Source organism: Phalacrocorax carbo, chromosome 1 (assembly GCF_963921805.1).
Source record: "Phalacrocorax carbo chromosome 1, bPhaCar2.1, whole genome shotgun sequence".
NCBI classification, from domain to species: Eukaryota; Metazoa; Chordata; class Aves; order Suliformes; family Phalacrocoracidae; genus Phalacrocorax; species Phalacrocorax carbo.
The window spans coordinates 66,072,801-66,091,717 of NC_087513.1; the positions used below are offsets into that span (position 1 = coordinate 66,072,801).

General features: G+C 42.4%; 1 protein-coding gene and 1 long non-coding RNA gene across 2 annotated transcripts in view; one reads left to right on the forward strand and one right to left on the reverse strand.

Moving 5' to 3' along the window:
- Nucleotides 1-637: 637 nt before the first annotated feature.
- Nucleotides 638-6,098, reverse strand: LOC135315194 (uncharacterized). The gene is made up of 3 exons (XR_010374641.1): nt 5,823-6,098; nt 5,488-5,582; nt 638-1,375 (listed from the first exon to the last, which is right to left on the reverse strand). It is a non-coding gene; the product is annotated as an uncharacterized LOC135315194 (long non-coding RNA).
- A 588-nt stretch (nt 6,099-6,686) lies between these two features.
- PKP2 (plakophilin 2) overlaps nt 6,687-18,917 on the forward strand; it is a 43,676-nt gene continuing 31,445 nt past the window's right edge. Inside the window, exons 1-3 of the mRNA XM_064457654.1 lie at nt 6,687-7,070; nt 13,115-13,227; nt 15,867-16,561. Of these exons, the coding sequence (XP_064313724.1) occupies nt 6,857-7,070; nt 13,115-13,227; nt 15,867-16,561 (1,022 nt within the window). The 5' untranslated portion in view covers nt 6,687-6,856. The remainder of the gene's footprint in view (nt 7,071-13,114; nt 13,228-15,866; nt 16,562-18,917) is intronic.

The window sequence follows — 18,917 nt, forward strand, 5'->3', positions numbered from 1 at the left end:
CATAGAGCAGCTCTCAACAGCAGTTCTTGCTGGCCAGCTGGACCTGCTGGTCTTACACACAGATTGCTTATAAACTATTCTGGCAACTGGAGCCTATCTGAAATTTTTTCTTTCCCAAGGAAACAGGCCAGCCAGCTTTGTGACTGCTTTGTACACAAAGCTGCTAAAGAAAAGTTAAGGATCCAACCCAAAATGAATATGCATGTACACTTCAGGTTTTTTCCAACTTAATCTCTATGTTTTAGTGCATTCTGTCATTTTCTTATAGTGTCTGGTTTGGATGCATTAATCTGGCATTATGTGGATGAGTGTCTATTATAACAGATCTTTCATGTGTGCATCCTCAGGTTGTGGAAAACCAGTATGATATAGAAATAGCCTTCCATCACGTATTAAATAACATATTAGAAGCAGATTAGTTTGATATTGGTGATATTTTAGATATAGGTGATCCTACTTTACAGCAGGAAATGAGTAGATGTCCTCCTCAGGTCCCTTTAGCCCTGTTTTCTACTTCACTAAATATAATAGGAAAAGAAATTAGGACATTTTAATGAAACCAATAATTTTATTTTTGCCTGGAGGAGGAGTGTTGACAGCTCTTATTTAAAAAGAAAAATGTTAGTTTTATCTCAAAAGATGCTTTGATGGGGAAATTATGATCAATAAAAACCTTTCTACTAATACTACAAAAAAAGTGTTTCAAAATGTTGCTCTACCATTGTCCTCAATAACCACATCTCATATATTTAAAAATTAGGAGCCAAAAAATAAAAAATGCTTTTCAGTTTCTGGGTTACCACATTTCTTCAGGAATAGCATTTAATTCCTCCAACCCTGACTTTTATATAAAGAGGATACATCAGTCATTTGGATGTATTGGTTACTTGTACCATAAGGCAAAGGCAAAAATCGCTCACGTGCAGCCCCTAACAAAAGAGGGCACTGATAAAATATAGAGCCTCTAGATAACACTGCATGCAATAACAACTCAATAAACACTGGTGGTGTGCTCCTGTGTCAACAGTTTAAGAGTATTTATACCTCCACCTACATATACAGCATGTTCTTTTACTACAGTGACCAAACGCTAATGCATGACAAAACAACCATGCCTGATATAACTGAACAAGCGTGTTACTCAAAGCAGTGATAACAGCTTACTGAAATTAGCTCTGCTTCATTGCTTTCATTCCAAACCTTGCAAACAAGTCACATTACATTGTTGCGCTTTTTAGCATAGCATCTGATAAGACCATTCGAATATGTCTTCCTAGATCTTTCTTGGCTGTCTCCTCAGTGCCCAGATGACTCAAGAACTGACACATGCAGAGCACAACCTTTGTTCCAATAACTGGTTACGGGCACCCATGAACTAGAAAGAAGAAGAAAGAAAAAAAAAATCACACTTTTAAAATATTACACTTGATTACCAAAGAGAAAGACTAGGAATGGTAGGATAAAACAGAGCACAGGGGGCTGTAAAGAAAAAAATAAGGACAAGAGAGGTACCTTAGGCACAGGCAATGGCCTAGGGCAGCAGGTACTCAGACAGCAAACAGTCCAATACATGGACAGGCCATGCTGTTACTTTATCAATGCTTAAATGCAGCATTACAAACTTCGCCCATGCTCCCCTGCTGTTCAGTTTTGCCTGCTTTGCTAGCAAGCCTTGAGCCAGCTGTGATAAGCTGCATTAAAAAAGCAGTCAAGGGAATGTTATCCACAAAACACTGACTGGCTAGGACAGAATGGGCTTTACCATCTTCCCCCAGAACTTGCTGCCCACCCACCCCCTCCCCCCCCCAGTTCACAGTGTGCAGGTGGTCCTGCTGAACACAAAGGATCTGTCGGGAGACGGAAAATCTAGGCTAACCCTGTCTCCTCTGCTCTTGATCACTGAAGAGTATCTTCCTAATGGAGCTGTGCAACCAGGCTCTCCCCTGCTCGCAGGGGAAAGAGGAGCCCACTAACAAGCAAAAGAGACCTGGTACCGGCTGGGGAATCTCCACAAAGGTAGTTCACAGTCAGACCTTTTAAAAACCTTATCTCAATTCTCTCTGTTCCTGCTGTCTTGTTCACTGCGTCAAAACCTCTTTGTAGCATCACAAAGGACAGAGGACATCGTACACAAGGGCAGCCACACACACCCCCCTTCCTCTTGGAGACTGCTCTACTTCATTTATCAGAGCATGATCCAACCCCACAAATTGTGCTGGAGACAGCATCCAAAAATATCCCCTGATTGAATGCATCCCTATATCAATCTCTAGCAGATCTCTAGCAGTAGCACACAATTCCCACCAGATTGAGCTCTGTGTGGCAATGACAGCAAGCAAAACTGCTCAACGGTCTGTGACTCAAGCAGGGATTTTACCTGAGGGCCACAACGTTGGCCAACATCAGCTGCCACCCTGGTACAGGCAGGCTAGATAACCAACACCTCCAGCTGCAGGAAGAAACAAATTGCAGCAAGACTGATGAAATGAACATTGCTTTCTCAACCCAGGTCAGGGTGCAAGTTAGTCCTGTCCTACTACACAACCAAAAAGCTGTATGCCTGAGGAGCCACTGTTATCTGCAGCTTCAGGACCATCCTGAATTCCTGCAGCCCTTGGCTCTCTTTGAGACATAAAGCAAAGCTCACGGCCATATGGCAGTTTTGATAAGATGTTTCTCAAGTCAGGGGGTTTAGTCAGCTCTAGGCTATGGCCTGGATTTCCAAAGCAGCAGCTGCACACTCTCATCATCAAAGTGAAAGAAGGTTTGTGATGTTCGAATAAGGATCATTGTCATCTTGTGTGTGTGTGTGTGTGTTTTCTTTCCTTAGGCAATTTGCTGCTCCCTTGAACTCTAAGTCAGGTAGGGAGTCTCAGTCATAGCTCTTACTACTCTTATTGCCACATCTCTGTCAGGCAGAGAACTGCTATCACACCCATTTTACGAATGGAAAAGTAGCACTTTTGCCCTAGTTGTCTTGAAAAAAACCTATGCTTTAAATTATTCTACAGGACAAAATAGATGATCTTCTATTTCTCTGCTTCCAGAAATGATGCTAGGCTGAAAGAAATGTATATGTTACTGTGGAAAATGCAGATACCAGTTCTTGGTGCAAAAGACAGATGGTTTGAACTTCAGTTCTATCTCCTATGACAAAAAACAGTTGCAATAAAATACCGATTTCAGATTGTTAAGCCTGGAGTTAACTCCTTCCTGGGTACTCTCCAAGTCTGCTTTGCAAGTTTTACCCTCCTGGGAGCCGCGGCAGCGAGCAGGCTCGGTCGTGCCGTTCCAGCAAGGGAACACGCGGTGGCAGTGTGGCCTCTCGCTCCTCGCTGGGGTTTTACTCACGGGGAAGAATTGGTTCCCTTTCCCTCGGCGGGGTGACTCAAACGAAACCAGAAGGAAGAGGACAGATGCAGAAACAGTCCGGCTATTCCTGACTAACCTGCACTTGTATATAACACCTTCAACCATGGGATCAAAAATAAAAAATAAAAAACAAAAAACCAAACCTGAGTGAACGGCACTTCATTTTCATGTGGTCCTAGAGATACACATAGGGATAATTTGTGTGTATTTAAGATTAAGCCCTTGTTGTCGAGCTGTTTCACATTTAAACTTAATGCCTCCATGTTCATGCTTACGCCCATTTCCTCCTAAGGTTCCTGCAGCTGAAAATAACCTGTTTCCAGGTTACAAACCCAGCTTATTCCGTAAGCCCGAACACAGAAAGAGGGGTCGGGGAAAGGAAGGAAGAGTGAAAGGACCAACTACCACAATTTTAATATAAATATTACTTGTGGTGAACTTCTGATGGGGAAAGGTTGCATGATTTAGGCTGAGAATATCTGGCCAGATAAGAAATCAGTCTTATAAAGAAATACCTGATTTACTGATCTGCTTAACTCCATCAGGCACTGGACAGAAAGAAGATTTTTTTGCATGTGATTCCTCATCCCTTAGTCACTACATGTATCATAATTAAATCTCTTTTTCAAAAATCTAATGAGCAATCATTCATCACTAGTTGCAATTCTTTCAGGGATAATTCCAGCTATGTTGCTTTGCATCTGCAAATGGTGCTAGTGAGGTATTTCCCTCTCAAAAGACTCGGGTTGGTTTGTTTTGGGGGGATTTTTTTCTTTGTCTGTTTTTTGTGGTTTTTTTTTCAGTTCAGTCGAGAAGAGGTGTTAATCCGACATAAGTCAACTTCAGGGAATTGCTATTGATGGGGCAATCAGTTACATGATATTTTCTTATTTTCTTCAGGTAAGAAAAAGCCTTAATTCATTTCTATTTCAGATCTTGGCTAAGCATTGTCTGAATTGCTGTGCAGGCAAAATTCTTTCTCTCTCCCTTCCCCCCCTCCCCCCCAAACTTTCCAGTCAGCATTCCTAGTCACAAGGAGAGAAATCTATCTCAGAAATCTCATTAAAGAATTTAAAGCCCAGAGCAAACTGCCATTTCTTTTGCCACGAATCTCACAAGCACAAATAAATGAACATACTTGCAAAATAAAGTTAATAACAATTCAACAGTTCTTCCAACAGAGACAATGCCAATGTGCCAAGAGCTTGTAAACCTGCATGTGCTGTCAGTGGCATCTGAGGACACCCTCTATGAGAGTATTTTCTAAATGCTGAATCCATTTCAGGTGTATTTTGTGTGTGAAACCAAACTGGTTTCAACTATAAAAGCTATCCATCATTCATGTTTGTACTGGAGCTCGGGAATGGAGAAGAGGGCAGGGAAAAGGAGGAGGGGAGGAAATGTTTCACATTTTTTTGACTATTTTCTAATCTCCTCAGTAGTCCTCGCTCATACATGCAGAGAATGTAGTATCTATTGTTTACTGGAAATGCTTTTGTGACTGTCTGTATGTCAGCAAAAGGGTCTAACATAGTTTCTAACACTGTTTACATTCCTTCCTAGCTGTGATGTGTCTTCCCCTTTGTTTTGCTGCTTTATCCTGCCAGTTTGGTGGGTTTTTTTTTTTTGATCCTTCCACTTTTCTGTTATATTTTTCCCCTGCCCATTGTAGTTCTGCCGCATACCTCTAACTTTCTGCTTTCCACAGATTCCTGCTCCTCTTTCCCAGCTGGTACCCCCACAGCTTATCTCCAACCTTTCTGCTCCCATACATAACCTTTCCCCATGTATAAGGAAGGAGTGTGTCACTCCATTTCTCTTAAGCAGTGAAACTATTCTCACGTATCATTTACGTGACCTCTCCTGTGATATGCCACGTTACAACAAAAGGGGATGACATTAGCCAGACCAAGTGACCAGAAAGGCCAGAGCTCCCTCCCCCTCGTAAAGAAAAAAATAGAAGAGAGACAAAGAGTAAAGCAGGAGCAAAAGGATTCTGGACTCCTCCGCGTGGAGCCCCGTTCTTCCCTCACCCTGGGTTTTCTGAGAGTAGAGAAGGTGCCCCAGTTTCTTACGTTACTGTATATATACGGTATACACTAAGACAAGTATTACCTCAGTTTCTCCCCAGCCAGCCTGTACCCTCACCGTTGTCTGAAGTGTTCGTAAAAAACAAGATACACCAGCTCATTTTGAGTCCCAGCGTGTCTCTGAAATAGCAATACATGAAGTTAAAAGCCTCGTTAGTTTCAATTTGCTTTTAAGAAACATTAGTTTTTCTGTTAAAATACCTACATTTAGTTTGCCGGGGATTTTTTTTTTTAATCATGCCACCCTGGATCATCTATTTTTTCTAGTGCCTGCACTCTTCTATCCCCAACACGTTGCATGTTCCTTTTTTTCCTCCTCCTTTCAACCCACCGTGAGTAGAGTGCTTGTTTAAACAGTACCTCCAAGCTGTGTCCTGAGATAGCGTGAGAACTTCAGCCTTCCTCCGGCTCAGCTTCACCGAGCCGTATTTCAGCGTGTGAGAAGCCACTTCGGATCTCAGAAGCAGGCAGGCGGTCGGGGGGCGATTTCAGCCTTTGATCACGCAATTCCCTTGCCACCTCTTTACAACTAAAGGGAGAGAAGGCGGCTTCAATCACCCTTTCTGCAAATCCTCGGGACAGCCTGAAAAACCCCAGAGAGCAGGAAAAGCTCCCAAACCAGCAGCCCTACAGCCCCCTAACACAGTCCTGCTGAGAACCATCTTCACGCACAGGGACCACTACATTTAAAGCAGTTTCACGCCTTACACTTTACGTCGGAACTTGCGTACACGTGCACAAAATGCAGCGATGTGCAAATTACAGAAGTACCTTAAATCTCTCACCTAATGCAAAGGCTCTGTAAGGGACAATGCAAGAGGACACTATATATTGATGTGTTTAAAACGTGCATGTGTCCGTTCCCGCGGGCGGTAGGGGTGCCGCAGCAACACGGTCTCCCGGCGGGTGCGGGACAAGGCGGCACAGCCCCCCCCCGCCACCACGGGAGTCCCACCAGCCCCTGCAGCCCCGGGATGCCCCGGCGGGTCAGGCCGGGCGCCGCGGCCGCTCAGGGAGGACCGGGACGGGAGAACGGGGGGGGCGGCGGCGGCTGCCTGCGGCGGCGGCCGCGCCCCGCTGGGGAGGGCCAGGCCGGACCGGGCCGCTGCGCCGGACCCTTCACCCCGCCGGGAGGGGAGTGGAGCGGAGGGGAGGGGAAGGGGCGGCCCGGCCCCGGGCGGCGGGGCGGGCCGGGCCGGGCCGGGTTTGGGCGGGGGCTCGGGCCGTGCCTGGCACCTGGGCGGCGGGCGGGGCAGAGCCCGGGGCCGGGCCCGAGGCGGCGCTGGGCGCGGCCCGGCCCGGCCCGGCCCTCGGCGGCTGAGCCCCGGCGCTGGCTCGGCGGCGGCGGCGCAACAGGTTGTCGGCGCTGCGCGGAGCGGCTCCCGGCTGTGCCCATGGCCGTCCGCGGCCCCGCCGCCGAGCAGGGCTACATCCGCACCGTGCTGGGCCAGCAGATCCTGGGGGAGCTGGACAGCTCCAGCCTGGCGCTGCCCTCCGAGGCCCGGCTCAAGCTCTCGGGCGGCCGGGCGGAAGAGGAGAAGGCGCTGCGGATCCACCGGCAGGTCCAGCAGACGCTGTCCAGGAGGAGCCGGGGCTCGCTGCCCAGCGGTGAGTGCCCGCCCCGGCCCGGGGCCTGCGCCCCTCGGTGCCGTCTGGTGGCGGCCGGTGGCCGTTTCGGCGGCGGCGGGAGCACGGGAAGGGGCTCCGGGGCGGCGGCCCCGGGGTGAGAGAGACCCGAGCTGGCCCCGGGGTGAGGCCCGAGGTGGCCCCGGGGTGAGACCCGAGCCGCCTCGGCGGCTTCCCCGCCCCGGGGTGGTACCGGCTGCTCGGGGCAGCCGCGGCGCCGGGCATTGGCCTGTATCGGGTTTGGCAGAAAATCGTGGCTCTGTCGCGTCTTCTCTTTCTTTTTTCCCGCCCAAGTGAGTCAGAAGTTTCTCCCTCCCAACCGCCGTGACTCGGGCGAGTGGCGGGGGCTGCTCCCCGGCCGCCGCTGCCCGGGGGATGAGCCGAGCCTAAGTTCTTCTAATCCAGCAACCGCTTATTGTGCTTATTTTAATACCTTGGCTTCGCATACCCGCCTGTTTGCGAAATAAAATGGGAAGAAACATAGGAAATGTCTTTCCTTGTTTCACCTGGAAGCAACAACAACAAAAAAATTAACCAAAAGGAAGTTTGGAAAAGTAACTGTAGGAAAGGCTTGAATGGGAAACATGGAATGATAACGCTACCGGACATATTTACCCTGTTGCTTGACGTGCGTGATACAAATTGACATCGACCAATCCTTGCTTCCAAGATCTTGTAGGGCAGATCCATCCGTAAGGTCCGCGCAGCCGTGCCTTCTGCCCCAACGAGGGTCTGGCTGCGGCGTCAGGCACCCACAGAGCGCCTTTGTCAGGTGCCGAGGGGTACAGGCAAGCCGCTCCAGGGGTTGAGTCTTAACTATGAATGGTGAAGAGATGTGTTGTTTTCAAATTAAATTTTAAAAAGGGCAATGCTTACCGTGAAAACTCCAATGCTGTTTTTTAAATAGGAAGATATGACTGACTTACAGGCTATATACCCTGTTGCTCGGTTGTCATTAAAGAAGCTGTTCATTTGCAAAAAGCTGTGAGCCAAAGGGCTGTAAATTTATAACTATACTTCACTTGTCTATCTTGTCAGGCAGAGGAGTGTTTGCTTGTACTTCATCTGGCTTCTATCTAAAAAATGCCTCATGGCGAACACTGCATACGATGCAGACACAGACATACTCTGCTCAGAAAAATCCGGTACACACACCGCATAAACAGGTACACACAGCTGTGCGATGTGCAGCTGCACGTGCAAGTCCTTAGCTTGCTACTCTAAGTAAGGTTTCTAAACACTTTTAGAGGAACTTACATTTCTTTTTCTCTCACCTAGAGAGCCCAGGAAAAGCTTTTTAAGCAACAGTTAATAAATTATATGGAGTCATAAACCTGAGATTACATCTCTAAACCATGCATAAAACACCATGAAGACAAAGTTCCCATCCTCCTAACTCAACTTCTCTGGAATACATTAACAGACCCAATGAATTTGGGGATAGTTGTCTTGGTTCGCTTTGTTTTTCTAAACGTCAAGTATTTGAGCTCTTTGCATTTCTGAGACACCAAAACTTTTAAGCTTCAGGATCAGGAGTGGCAAATGACATGTCTGTTACATGTATTGTTCACGCATAAAATGAACTTTTCTTCTTTCAAATGTGTCCTTGTGCCCAACTCACCGTACATTTTTAGTCCCACTGCAAAACTCAGAAAAAATAAATGGAACTGGAATGTAATCCATGTAATTATACATACACACATATATATATAATACAGATGTATATCTATCTATATCTTAAATATATAATGTGAATGAAATGGCAATCACGCATTTAACCTGTTGATTTTCCTGAAGAATATACGTATATATACATGTGTATCCCAACGTGCTTTCTATATAGACTTGCTCAAAATTTAACTATGCTTTGAGAAACAAGTAAATTCTTATATGTAGGGTACTTTTTAAAAATATGCACTCTTCTACATGCAAAACATTCACTTTCTCTGAATTGTAACAGTTTTCTAGATACATTCACCATGGGACCCTTACTGCTTGCAGGTGCGGGGAAGAGGATACAAAAGTTTTGAAGGAGCAGGAGCAGGCCCCTGTGATATAACTGTCCTATCTGTAGGAGTATTTCAGACTCTGTTCAGCAAGGTACTTAGCGCATACCTAACCAGAGTATTCACATACACGCCTAAAATTAGCCAAGCACATAACCACTGGGTATGAAAAATCAGTGGTAGTAAAGGTCTGTCATGGTAACCGTTCAAATACAAATGCAGTGAAAAAGACTCAGGACTGAGGGTTAACACCGTACATGATTAAAGGGGAATTTGATAAACCTAACTCCTTAATGGAGGATGATTGTCTTTTTCATACATCGTATGTCTTAGAAATGCCTCCTGTTGTTCTCGGTTTTGAAAGCCAAGCAAATAGGAAATTGATCTGCCTGCAGTCATTGGCAGTGATTGCTGGGGAGGAACTTCCAAGGCCTTTGGAGATGTTGGACCTGTCACGTCCAGGGGAGCAAAGGGGCATCTGTGAAGGCAGATGGGATCTTTGCTCAGTCATCTATAGTCTCTCTCCTGATAGTGTAATTATTTTTTCAGGTCTCAAAGTTTTGTTATAACTGATACCAGGTGATTTTTGTACAGCTTTTATTTTAGGCATGGAGAGAGTGAAGGGGTTCAGTTTTCCTCCTCCACTGACCACATCCAAAGCTTTCCTGAGCTGCTTTAGTTCATACTGACAGGGGAGAGGGGAGACTGTGATAAACGGTTCCGCTCAGTTGCCCACACATGGGTGTCTGCTGCTGTGTGAGATGCCTGAGTTTTCCAAAATATCCTCATGGGTTGACAGACAAGACACAGGGCCTGTAGGACACCCATCCTTTTCTTGACTGGCTGCTGGAAATCAAGTGTGGCATCCTACGGCCTCTCAAATAACATTTGTCCCCTGTGAATAAGTAACTGAATCGTGTGCATACTTTCTGAAAAGAGTTTTTGTGAGACTTAAAACACTGAGTCTCACAGTTAGAAAATATTAATCCTAACAGTAAATGAACCCATAATATATTTAAAGAAAAAATTAATGCCTTTTTTTTTTCCTTTCTTTTTTTTAAACCAGTGCACTGAGTGTAGAAGGACTGCCTAATGATTTCTGAATATATGTAATACTGAGCAAATCTGAGAGGTGGGAAAGACATGTAGGTTTTTGTAATATGGTGAAAATAAGCTGAGGAGAGCTTCATGGGCAGAGGCAAGTTTTGATCAGATCACCTATTCTGCATCTCTTAACTAATGGAAAGACACAGCATTTGAGTTACCGCTTTTTCCTTTTAACACTCTGGCTTTTGGCACAAGTAAACAGCACACAGGAAAAGACATATATTTTATGTCTGCCTAATAAATCTACAGGTAAATTGCTGACAAAATAATTTACTGATGTGGTAAGAGCAGGCAGGAGACAGTGTAAATGCAAAGCGGAATTCCATAAGCTAACATATACTGTGTTTATCTCAGAAAGAGAAAAATGTTTACTGACAGATAGTTTCACAGGGAGACTGAAGGTTAAAAAAAGAGGACTGCTTGAAGATAACTGAGTGTTACAATTTCTGATTGACTATATTTTGCTTTTGCAGAGAGGGAACTGTTAGATATGTAGTTCATTCTCAACTAGTTCATGGACAGCCTTGTTATTTTTAATTTATCCTCATTTTTAAAAATTTGTTTAGTAAAGGCAGGGAGTTTAGAGTTACCTAAAACATGCACAAAGTACTTGGTCAAAGGAACTTTATGGCCTAGGCAGATAAATAACTGAGAGTAACTTCTCACTAAGTAAATTGGACGAAAAATACTAACTATAAAGAAACAAATGTATATGCATTTGTATTTAAAGACGTTAGATGAAAGTAATATGCAGCAGTGAATAAAGTGAATCTTTAAAAAGCAGGCACAGGCGATAGGCTAAGATAGTCTTATTGGGCACCTGAAATAGTGCACTGATGTGGGAATTATATCACACAAATTAGAGATTTATATGAATTTGTAGATCTTGGATGTTGGCGTACATTGGCAGGAATTTTTTGCAGTACAAAGCAACAGTTTCCTCTTACTGCTTTCTCATGCACTTGGGTGACCCTTGGGCTATGGTAACCTTGTAATGTCACGAAGGAATTATTACAATCCAAATCATGAGTTTGACCAAGCTGCATCATTCCACTCTCATGATGCAAAGTTACCGTGAATGTGTCTTAACAAATCACCTAATACATGTTTAAATCTGTCTCGCGTGGCCAAAATGAAAGAATTGGGAAGTATGATTAAGTAAGCAAAATAACTGCAAAGTATGATTAAATAGGCCTCAAATTATTGCAGTCCGCTGTTAGATTGTTTTGTATTATACTATATTATATTATACACAAATTTGGACTTTTCCAGGTGGCTACGTGCTAGTGAGAATCATTCATAAATTGTTCTTACATGAGTCTTTTGTTTATTTTAATACTTGTCAAGCCCTTTACTAACTACAGACACTAAGAACCAAGGATACAGGAGTACTGAAGTTCGTAGGGATACCCACATGCACCTGATGAAGCCTAGAGTCTAACTACACGAACTGAAAGCCTCAGCTATTTAGGACACACACACTAGGTGCTTCAAAAATCCCAGCAGGCACTCGCCTGCTTATTTTTGGCACCTGAATTCCCATGGGCATATGACTCCTGCTGTTTTTTAAAAGTGGAGACTTCATGAGCTTGTCCAAGTTAATGATTGATTCTGTAGATTTCTTTTCTATAGTGCCTCAGGTAATGCCTGCTATTTTGAAAATTCATGTCCAATTAACTTCTTTATTGACAACTGTTTTCTGTTCAGCCTAAACTTCTGCAGCACACACTGGCCCCATCTATGACCAATTTGCGGCATATCTTGCTTTCAACTTCTGTTTCACCTCTTTAAACTGGTCTGTGTTATAACCTGTGGTATTTGTATTCCTATATGCAGATTCTTGTAGTAACACAAGAATCTCATGAACAATTATTTCAGCAGTATTTGTTGCTTCAAAAAAATATTAATAGAAGCACTTTTTCTTTGAAAATGCATTGTGTCACTGAAAGAGAAAAAGCCTGAAGTTTTTGGTTGGTTTGTTTGTTTTTAATTAAAAGAAGAATGCAGTTTTAATGAAAGAAGTGATCTATTTTCAAAGCTGGGTTTTTGAAAAAAATTATTAGAACAGATACGCTGTGGATCTTCTGTAGGCTTAGCAAACCTTTCAGGTGCAGATCTGCAGTGTCATTAAACAACCCTGCTTTACAGCATCATATGCCACATGCCTCCAAAACCATGGAATTTGTTTGTGGACTCTTCAAGCTCTTTGGGTGAAGCAATGAGAAGATTAGTGAAGCATTCCTTGCTCCAATATATTATCATTAAACTAGCACCTAAGGGAGAAGAAACACCAGCAGTTGAGGTAGACAACTATGAAATAAACAGTCTCTACTCAGTGTATGCTATTTATTTACAGTGGTACGTTATGAAAATTGCATCCGTAGGGTGCACAGTAACAGAGGTATAGACATCAACCCATGCTTCTCATCTACAATCTACAGCTGCAATATTTTAATTTCCTGTGTACTGTGCATGTTATATTCAGCCTGTAATGTAAACCATGCATATATACTCGAAGTGGTTACAGTGGAAAATAAGTGTTCTTAAGAGCTGTTCAGTGATACCATTTCTCAATGCTTAAGGATCTGTCATTACCTGGGATATTTAAAATATCAGCTTGCTATGTTAAAATATTTTTCACTAAATAGCTACATGAACAATAAGACTTCTAAAAGTTAAAAATATGTCTTAAGTATAATAAACAGGAAACTGAAAAAATGGCTTGTGTCCTCAGAAAGTTTTGCTTAGCCATGTTTTGAATGCAAACCTCTTTCCATCATTTACCTGTCTGATTTTCAGCTTCTATATATTAGTGGCAGTGCAGACTGGGACATTTCCCTAGTACTGTAAATCATCCTTTATAACAATATCATCTTTTGTTAAAATCTTACTAATATTAGTCTTTGGTTCCAGGCATTTTGCAGCGTGCATCCAGTGTTCCAGAGCGTGTCTATAACATGGGGATTACTGAAAATGATTTTGCACCAAGAACTCCCTATGGGTTCTCATATTATCAGTCAAACCAGGTGAGGAAAAGAAGACAACAAATAGAAATAAATAGAATATTTCATGCATAGTTTATCCATTTTGTTACCACAAATAATATCACGTAGATGATGTTTCAAGGCTTGCTTCCTTGCTTGTTTACTTTTTAAAGCCTTTTTTAGAAAAAGAGGTTTTTACAGCTGAGATTTGTTAACGTTTTTTCCCCCTTCTGGTGACTTCTGAGCCCAATGGCTAAATTCAGCTTAGTCGTACAGATGGGCTTTCTGCAATCCTATTGATTTTGTGAGAATTGGCATCAGGGTAGAAACTAAAAAACTGTATTAACACTCCACTAAGGCAAAGGCTGTGACAAGTTAAAGGTTGGACTAGATGTCCCCTGAGGTCCCTTCCAACCTGTGATTCTGTGAAGTCAGGTCTTTATCCATCCCACCAGGCAGCAGGTCAGTCAGCACATCGGTAGCTCAAAGTGGCCGGAGGCCATGCTGCCACTCTCCCAGCCGAAGAGTTGGAGGTTCCTAGAGGAAGTCCAGCGATCCCGCAGGGTAACGAATGACATGGGTAGGAGCTGGGAATGTAGTGAAAGAGGTTAGGGAATTAAGCATCCAAAACCACAGGAAAGCAGATTGCTTTAGATTCATGATGACAGGTAGAGCGTTCCTTATAATTTAAAATAATCCTGTTGTAAGCTGCTTTAGCATTACAAGAATTTCAGCAGTATAGTCTTTGCAATACAATGATGTTTCTAAACTGTCTCATCGTAAATACACTTGTTATTTTGACTAATTTTTCTTGGGTTCATGGCCTGAATGCTAAGATAAATAATCGCTTTTCTGCAGGGTTTGTCACATAGCTCACAACTGGTATGAACCTATTTGAGGGAGCAACCATATGACTTGGAAATCAATGCATAGCTCAATAGCAACACTGCTACATAATCAATATTAGTAAACTGAAACCAATTCAGCTTGGGAACAGAAATGTTTATGTAATAAAGAGCTATATACATAGGGGCCAATTCTTTCTTGATTTTAGATTACTCAAGAATGGCTTATTCTCATTAAAGAAAATAGCCCACCTTCTGGCCAGTTAATGAAGCAGCTCCAGCTCTTTATGGGTAGAGTTAGAGCCATTTACTTAAATACATTTTCTACTCTGTCCTCCTGTCTTCTCGTCTCACCTATCATACAGTCCGTAATATTTGGTGTGAATCTCTTCTTTCTAGAAGAGAACAACAAGATGGAAAACTGGAGAGGACACAGAACCTACAAGAAAATGCTACAGTTTTCCATGCTGGGGGGGGTGGGGGTGGGAAATACTAAAAAAAGAATAATGAGAGAGACTCTTTGTTCTATGTGAAAGCCAGAGAAAGCCACAAGGTCTAGTATTTCACAAAAGTATTAATTTCCTTAACCCCAAACAAAAGATAAAGATATCCTTGCATAGCTTCTGTAGAACAAACAGATATATCAAATGATCCTTGCCTCAGCAACTTTTACTCCTTTTCTGAGTTGATTATCACCCTCAGTAACACCTCAACAGTGAAATGAAGAGATTTCAGTCTGGCCACTATCTGCTAAGCTCTGTCCCTTCAATTAATAACTTCTGTAAGCTTCTCAGTTTATCCTAAAAAATGCCTTTAATATTACAAAACTTTAATACAACATGGAAATAGAATATATGGGGCATTGATTTATGGCTGGATGACACTATGCTTACTAGTTTTAAAAAATTGGGCCATGACTCCTTTATTTCAAGGTCAGATAGTCTCCCAAGTTGATTTAGTTCTGGAAGGTCTCGAACAGAGTATGATGTCCAATTTGGAGCATAAGAAAAAGGTAGCAAAATTGGAGAGGCTTTAAATGGCACCTAAACAGTAAGAATCTTTAAGACATATCCTACAACAACAGGTTGAAGGAAGTGGGTTTGTTGAGTTTAGAAAAGAGAAGCTTATAAAACAAGATGATGATCCATTATTCTCCATGACCATTAGGGACAGGAAAAGAAAAAGCATGTTAAATTGCAACTGTAGAATTAGGGAAACCAGAGACAGTGAAATGGTCATATTGGTTTCCTTGGAATATTATGTAGTCTCCTTCATTTTTAAGAGGTTAGACAAACAGGGAAGGGACTATCTCTTTTTAATAGATCCTACCACAAAGTGAACAGGAGGGCTAAATAACCTTATATTAATAGGGCTAATAGCAATATACAGACACTTTAGTATAATATTTTAATATCTGACTGATTGATTTTCTTCTGTCTATTGGACAGCCTTGAATTTAATTTTAGTAGCAGGTGTGGGAGTTAATCCCCAAGGAGTTTCAAACTGAAACCAAGACCTCTGTTAACAAGCAGGCTGTTTGCTACCAGCCATAATTGACTTACGCACCTCTTTTGAGTTAATGACAGGACACTAGGTGCTTAGACTTTGTCTCCTGAAGTTTAGACCACACTTCTTCCTGCCTTCGTTAGGCAGATACAAAGAAGTGTTGCAGCCTCCTGTTTAACATGATTTTGGTGATGTTCACATTTTGTTTTCTGATCCTGATAGCAGACCTTAGAATGTTTATCTTTACTTTTTTGCTTTGGTTTCTTTGCTATTAATCCTAAATGCTGTGATCTTACTGTGACTCCTGTTCTTTAATGTACCCTTGAACAGGTGGCCTCACCATCCTCTTATACAAACGGCTGGGGGACGAGGATTACTTACAAGACACTGGAAGACAGAGCTCAAAGACAGCCTCTGAAAAGACTAGAGGTTTCACCCCAACGGGATCCTGGAAGATTGGCATATGTGTCCAATGATTTTCACTATGACGGAGGGATTTCAACTGGATTCTCCATGAGGCATGAAGATGGCAGGAGATCCAGCGGGACTATCCCACCAAGATACGCTCGGTCTGAGATTGTTGGCTACACTCTTCGTGATTCAGTGAACAGGGGACGCTCTTTTAAGAGACAGTCCCACATGGGGGCTATTAATGATGCCGTCCCTGATGGTGTCTACCCCAGCCGCACTGTACCTCTGTACCATCAAGCAGGCAACAGTCGCAGTATGAACAACCTTTTGGAGAAAGAGAACTACCTGACCTCGGGCAGTGCGATAGGACAAGTGAGATCACCAATTGCTTCCCATTTGGCGTCTCAAAACAGGCAATCTTTAAGGTCCAGCTGGTACCAAACTACTTTCAGAAGTACACAGGCCAGGAGGGAAGCTTCCCAGCCAGCTTCAATAATCAGTGTCACTGCAGAAACAGATGGGAAGAGGATGCCATTGACAGCTGCTATGGCAGCAGCAGGGAGAAATGGTTACCTGCAGAGCGAACAAGTCACCATCAATGGATCTCAGCTGGGGTAAGCACAATGCAGGACCTGCTTTGGTTCTGGGGTGTCACAGCTGATAGGAACCTGTTTGTTTAACAAGAGAAAGTAAACAGACAGCTTATGGTTCAGCAGCCAAAACAGTGTATGAAATGTCAGTGCGGGAGGACGCAGAAAGTAGGTTTGCTTTTAAAAGTCCACTTCCAGTGCAACAGAGGAAAGGGAGAAAAAGTGTATGTGTATGTACATACTGCAGAGTCCACACCTCCAGCTCAGGTTCGGGACCCCCTTTTGCCGAGAGCTAAATCAATTTTGTAAGGAGACATGAAGTAGTCACTAAGTAATTTACAACCTAAGTCACAGTACACAGTAATGCATTGGCAGGTTTTGTGCTCATAAAAGACCAGATAATTTCAGCGCTGGTTCTCACAAGAATAGGTCAGACATCTACCAGTGAAGCAGCTTCTGGCAGATTGACAATATCCAGTTAAAAATCCTTCACGGTTTCAAGGAAACTTTTTAGTTTTTATAAACTTCAGTTAAAACACAGGCAGAAATTTCTCTTAGCTTTGTAGCACCATCCATCCCTAGAACAAATATAAACTGCTCTGAATCTCAGGACCCCAGAGCTTCTTACTACCATGAGATTGTACATGCTTTGAGGACTCTATCTTCATTTGAAACCCTGTTAGCCCCATGGCAGAAATTCCCAAAGCTGCCCCCAGACTTCAGGAAAATTGTTTAAAATCTTAGAAATTTATTTTATTTTATTTTTTCCCCTCTGAAATTCCCTTCCAGTGAAAATTTCAGAATGTCTAAAATTCTATCTTCAAAAGAGAAAATTTATCAGTTCTGGAATTCCCCTCAGGAGTGAATATTTTTTTCATTTTAGAATAATTATGAATGTTTCCAGAGCTTTTAAGGTTCAGTGGACAGAACAAACCACTTGGTAAATAGGAGATGGTTACTTGCACTGTTTACTGTGGTTTCTGTTGTTGTTTCGTAATCCAAACAGGATCTCAAGATTTCTTATGTAACTTAATCATGGTGTAATTTACAACAGTGTTATTAAGAAATGTCTCTTTTTCCACAACTGTGTAGCTGTTAAGTTCATTTTTCTGAAGGCCACCTTTCTTCTTTTTCTAAATTTGCTACTGTGTGAGATGAGGCATCATCTGATATCACTGCTACGTACAAATCGGGTATTTTCTGTCATCAACTACATGTCATGTGTTATGCCTAGGTTTACAAACATATACAGGCTTGTGTTCACGTCCGATCTGGATCAAAATTTTCACCTCTGGGTGATGCAGGAATTAAGAGATCTGGTATTAATGATGTGACACTTAAGTATTCAGTCTGTACAGCAAGCAAGTCCAGAAAAAACAGCTGAGAGCTCACAACTCTCTAAAGAGCTAAAGAACTGGGACTAGTAATGTTGAAAATAGGTACCTGGAAGGGCTTTTTTTCTCAGTAAGACAACTTACAAACAGGCATATATCCCATTGACTTAATTATTTACTTAACTTTAAGCACATTCTTGAGCACATTTCTGAGCCACAACCAACAATTTTTTATTTAATTTTGTGTAGAAGCAGTTTTGGTTCTTCTTTTGCAGGTGCAGACACTGGAGTCTGGTTGTCTGCCTGCACAAACATCAACCAAAGTGCTTTTCATACCTGCAGATGCAAACATCTATCTTCAGTCATTGTGTGAGTGGCTTGCCTGAGACCATGCTGAACTCAGGCGGAAGATTTGTGACCTAATGGGAATCTTTTTGACAGCATAATTGCTTAAGTGCTACTTAAGTGCTAGTTTTTAAGTTCAGCTTTTGCTGGAAATTACAGGGGAAAACAGCTGGAAGTTCTGTGAAAGCCTCTAACGTTCCTTTTGTAGATGTTTACAGATTTCATTTATCACAGTACTTCTATTTAATTTATTTACACATATCTTCTTTAGATTTTCAAGTATCCTAGGTTCTACTTTAGTTTGATAGCTTGGTTTTTGGGAGAATAAGGGGCTTTTTATTCTACCCAAAGTTTTTAAAAGTTTCTGTAAAATATAATAGCTTATATTAGTGAAGAAGCTGGTGAAAAGGAGTATGTGAAGTACAATTCCTCAAGAGATTTGCACCACTAGATTCTAAAATTATGATGAAGAAATTAAAGACATTTTAGCTGACCGAAGTCAGTATTTGTTATGCATGCCTATGTAATAACATATGTATGGTATCCACATACATTATTACTGTTTTCAGACATCTAAAATACACATTTAATAACTCCCCTTGTAATTCTCGCCATGGGAAGGACTTGATGCAGTAAGTCCTCTTTTGGCTGTAGTACATTTTGGTTCATCCACATCTAGTAACTGCACAGTTTAATGTAGG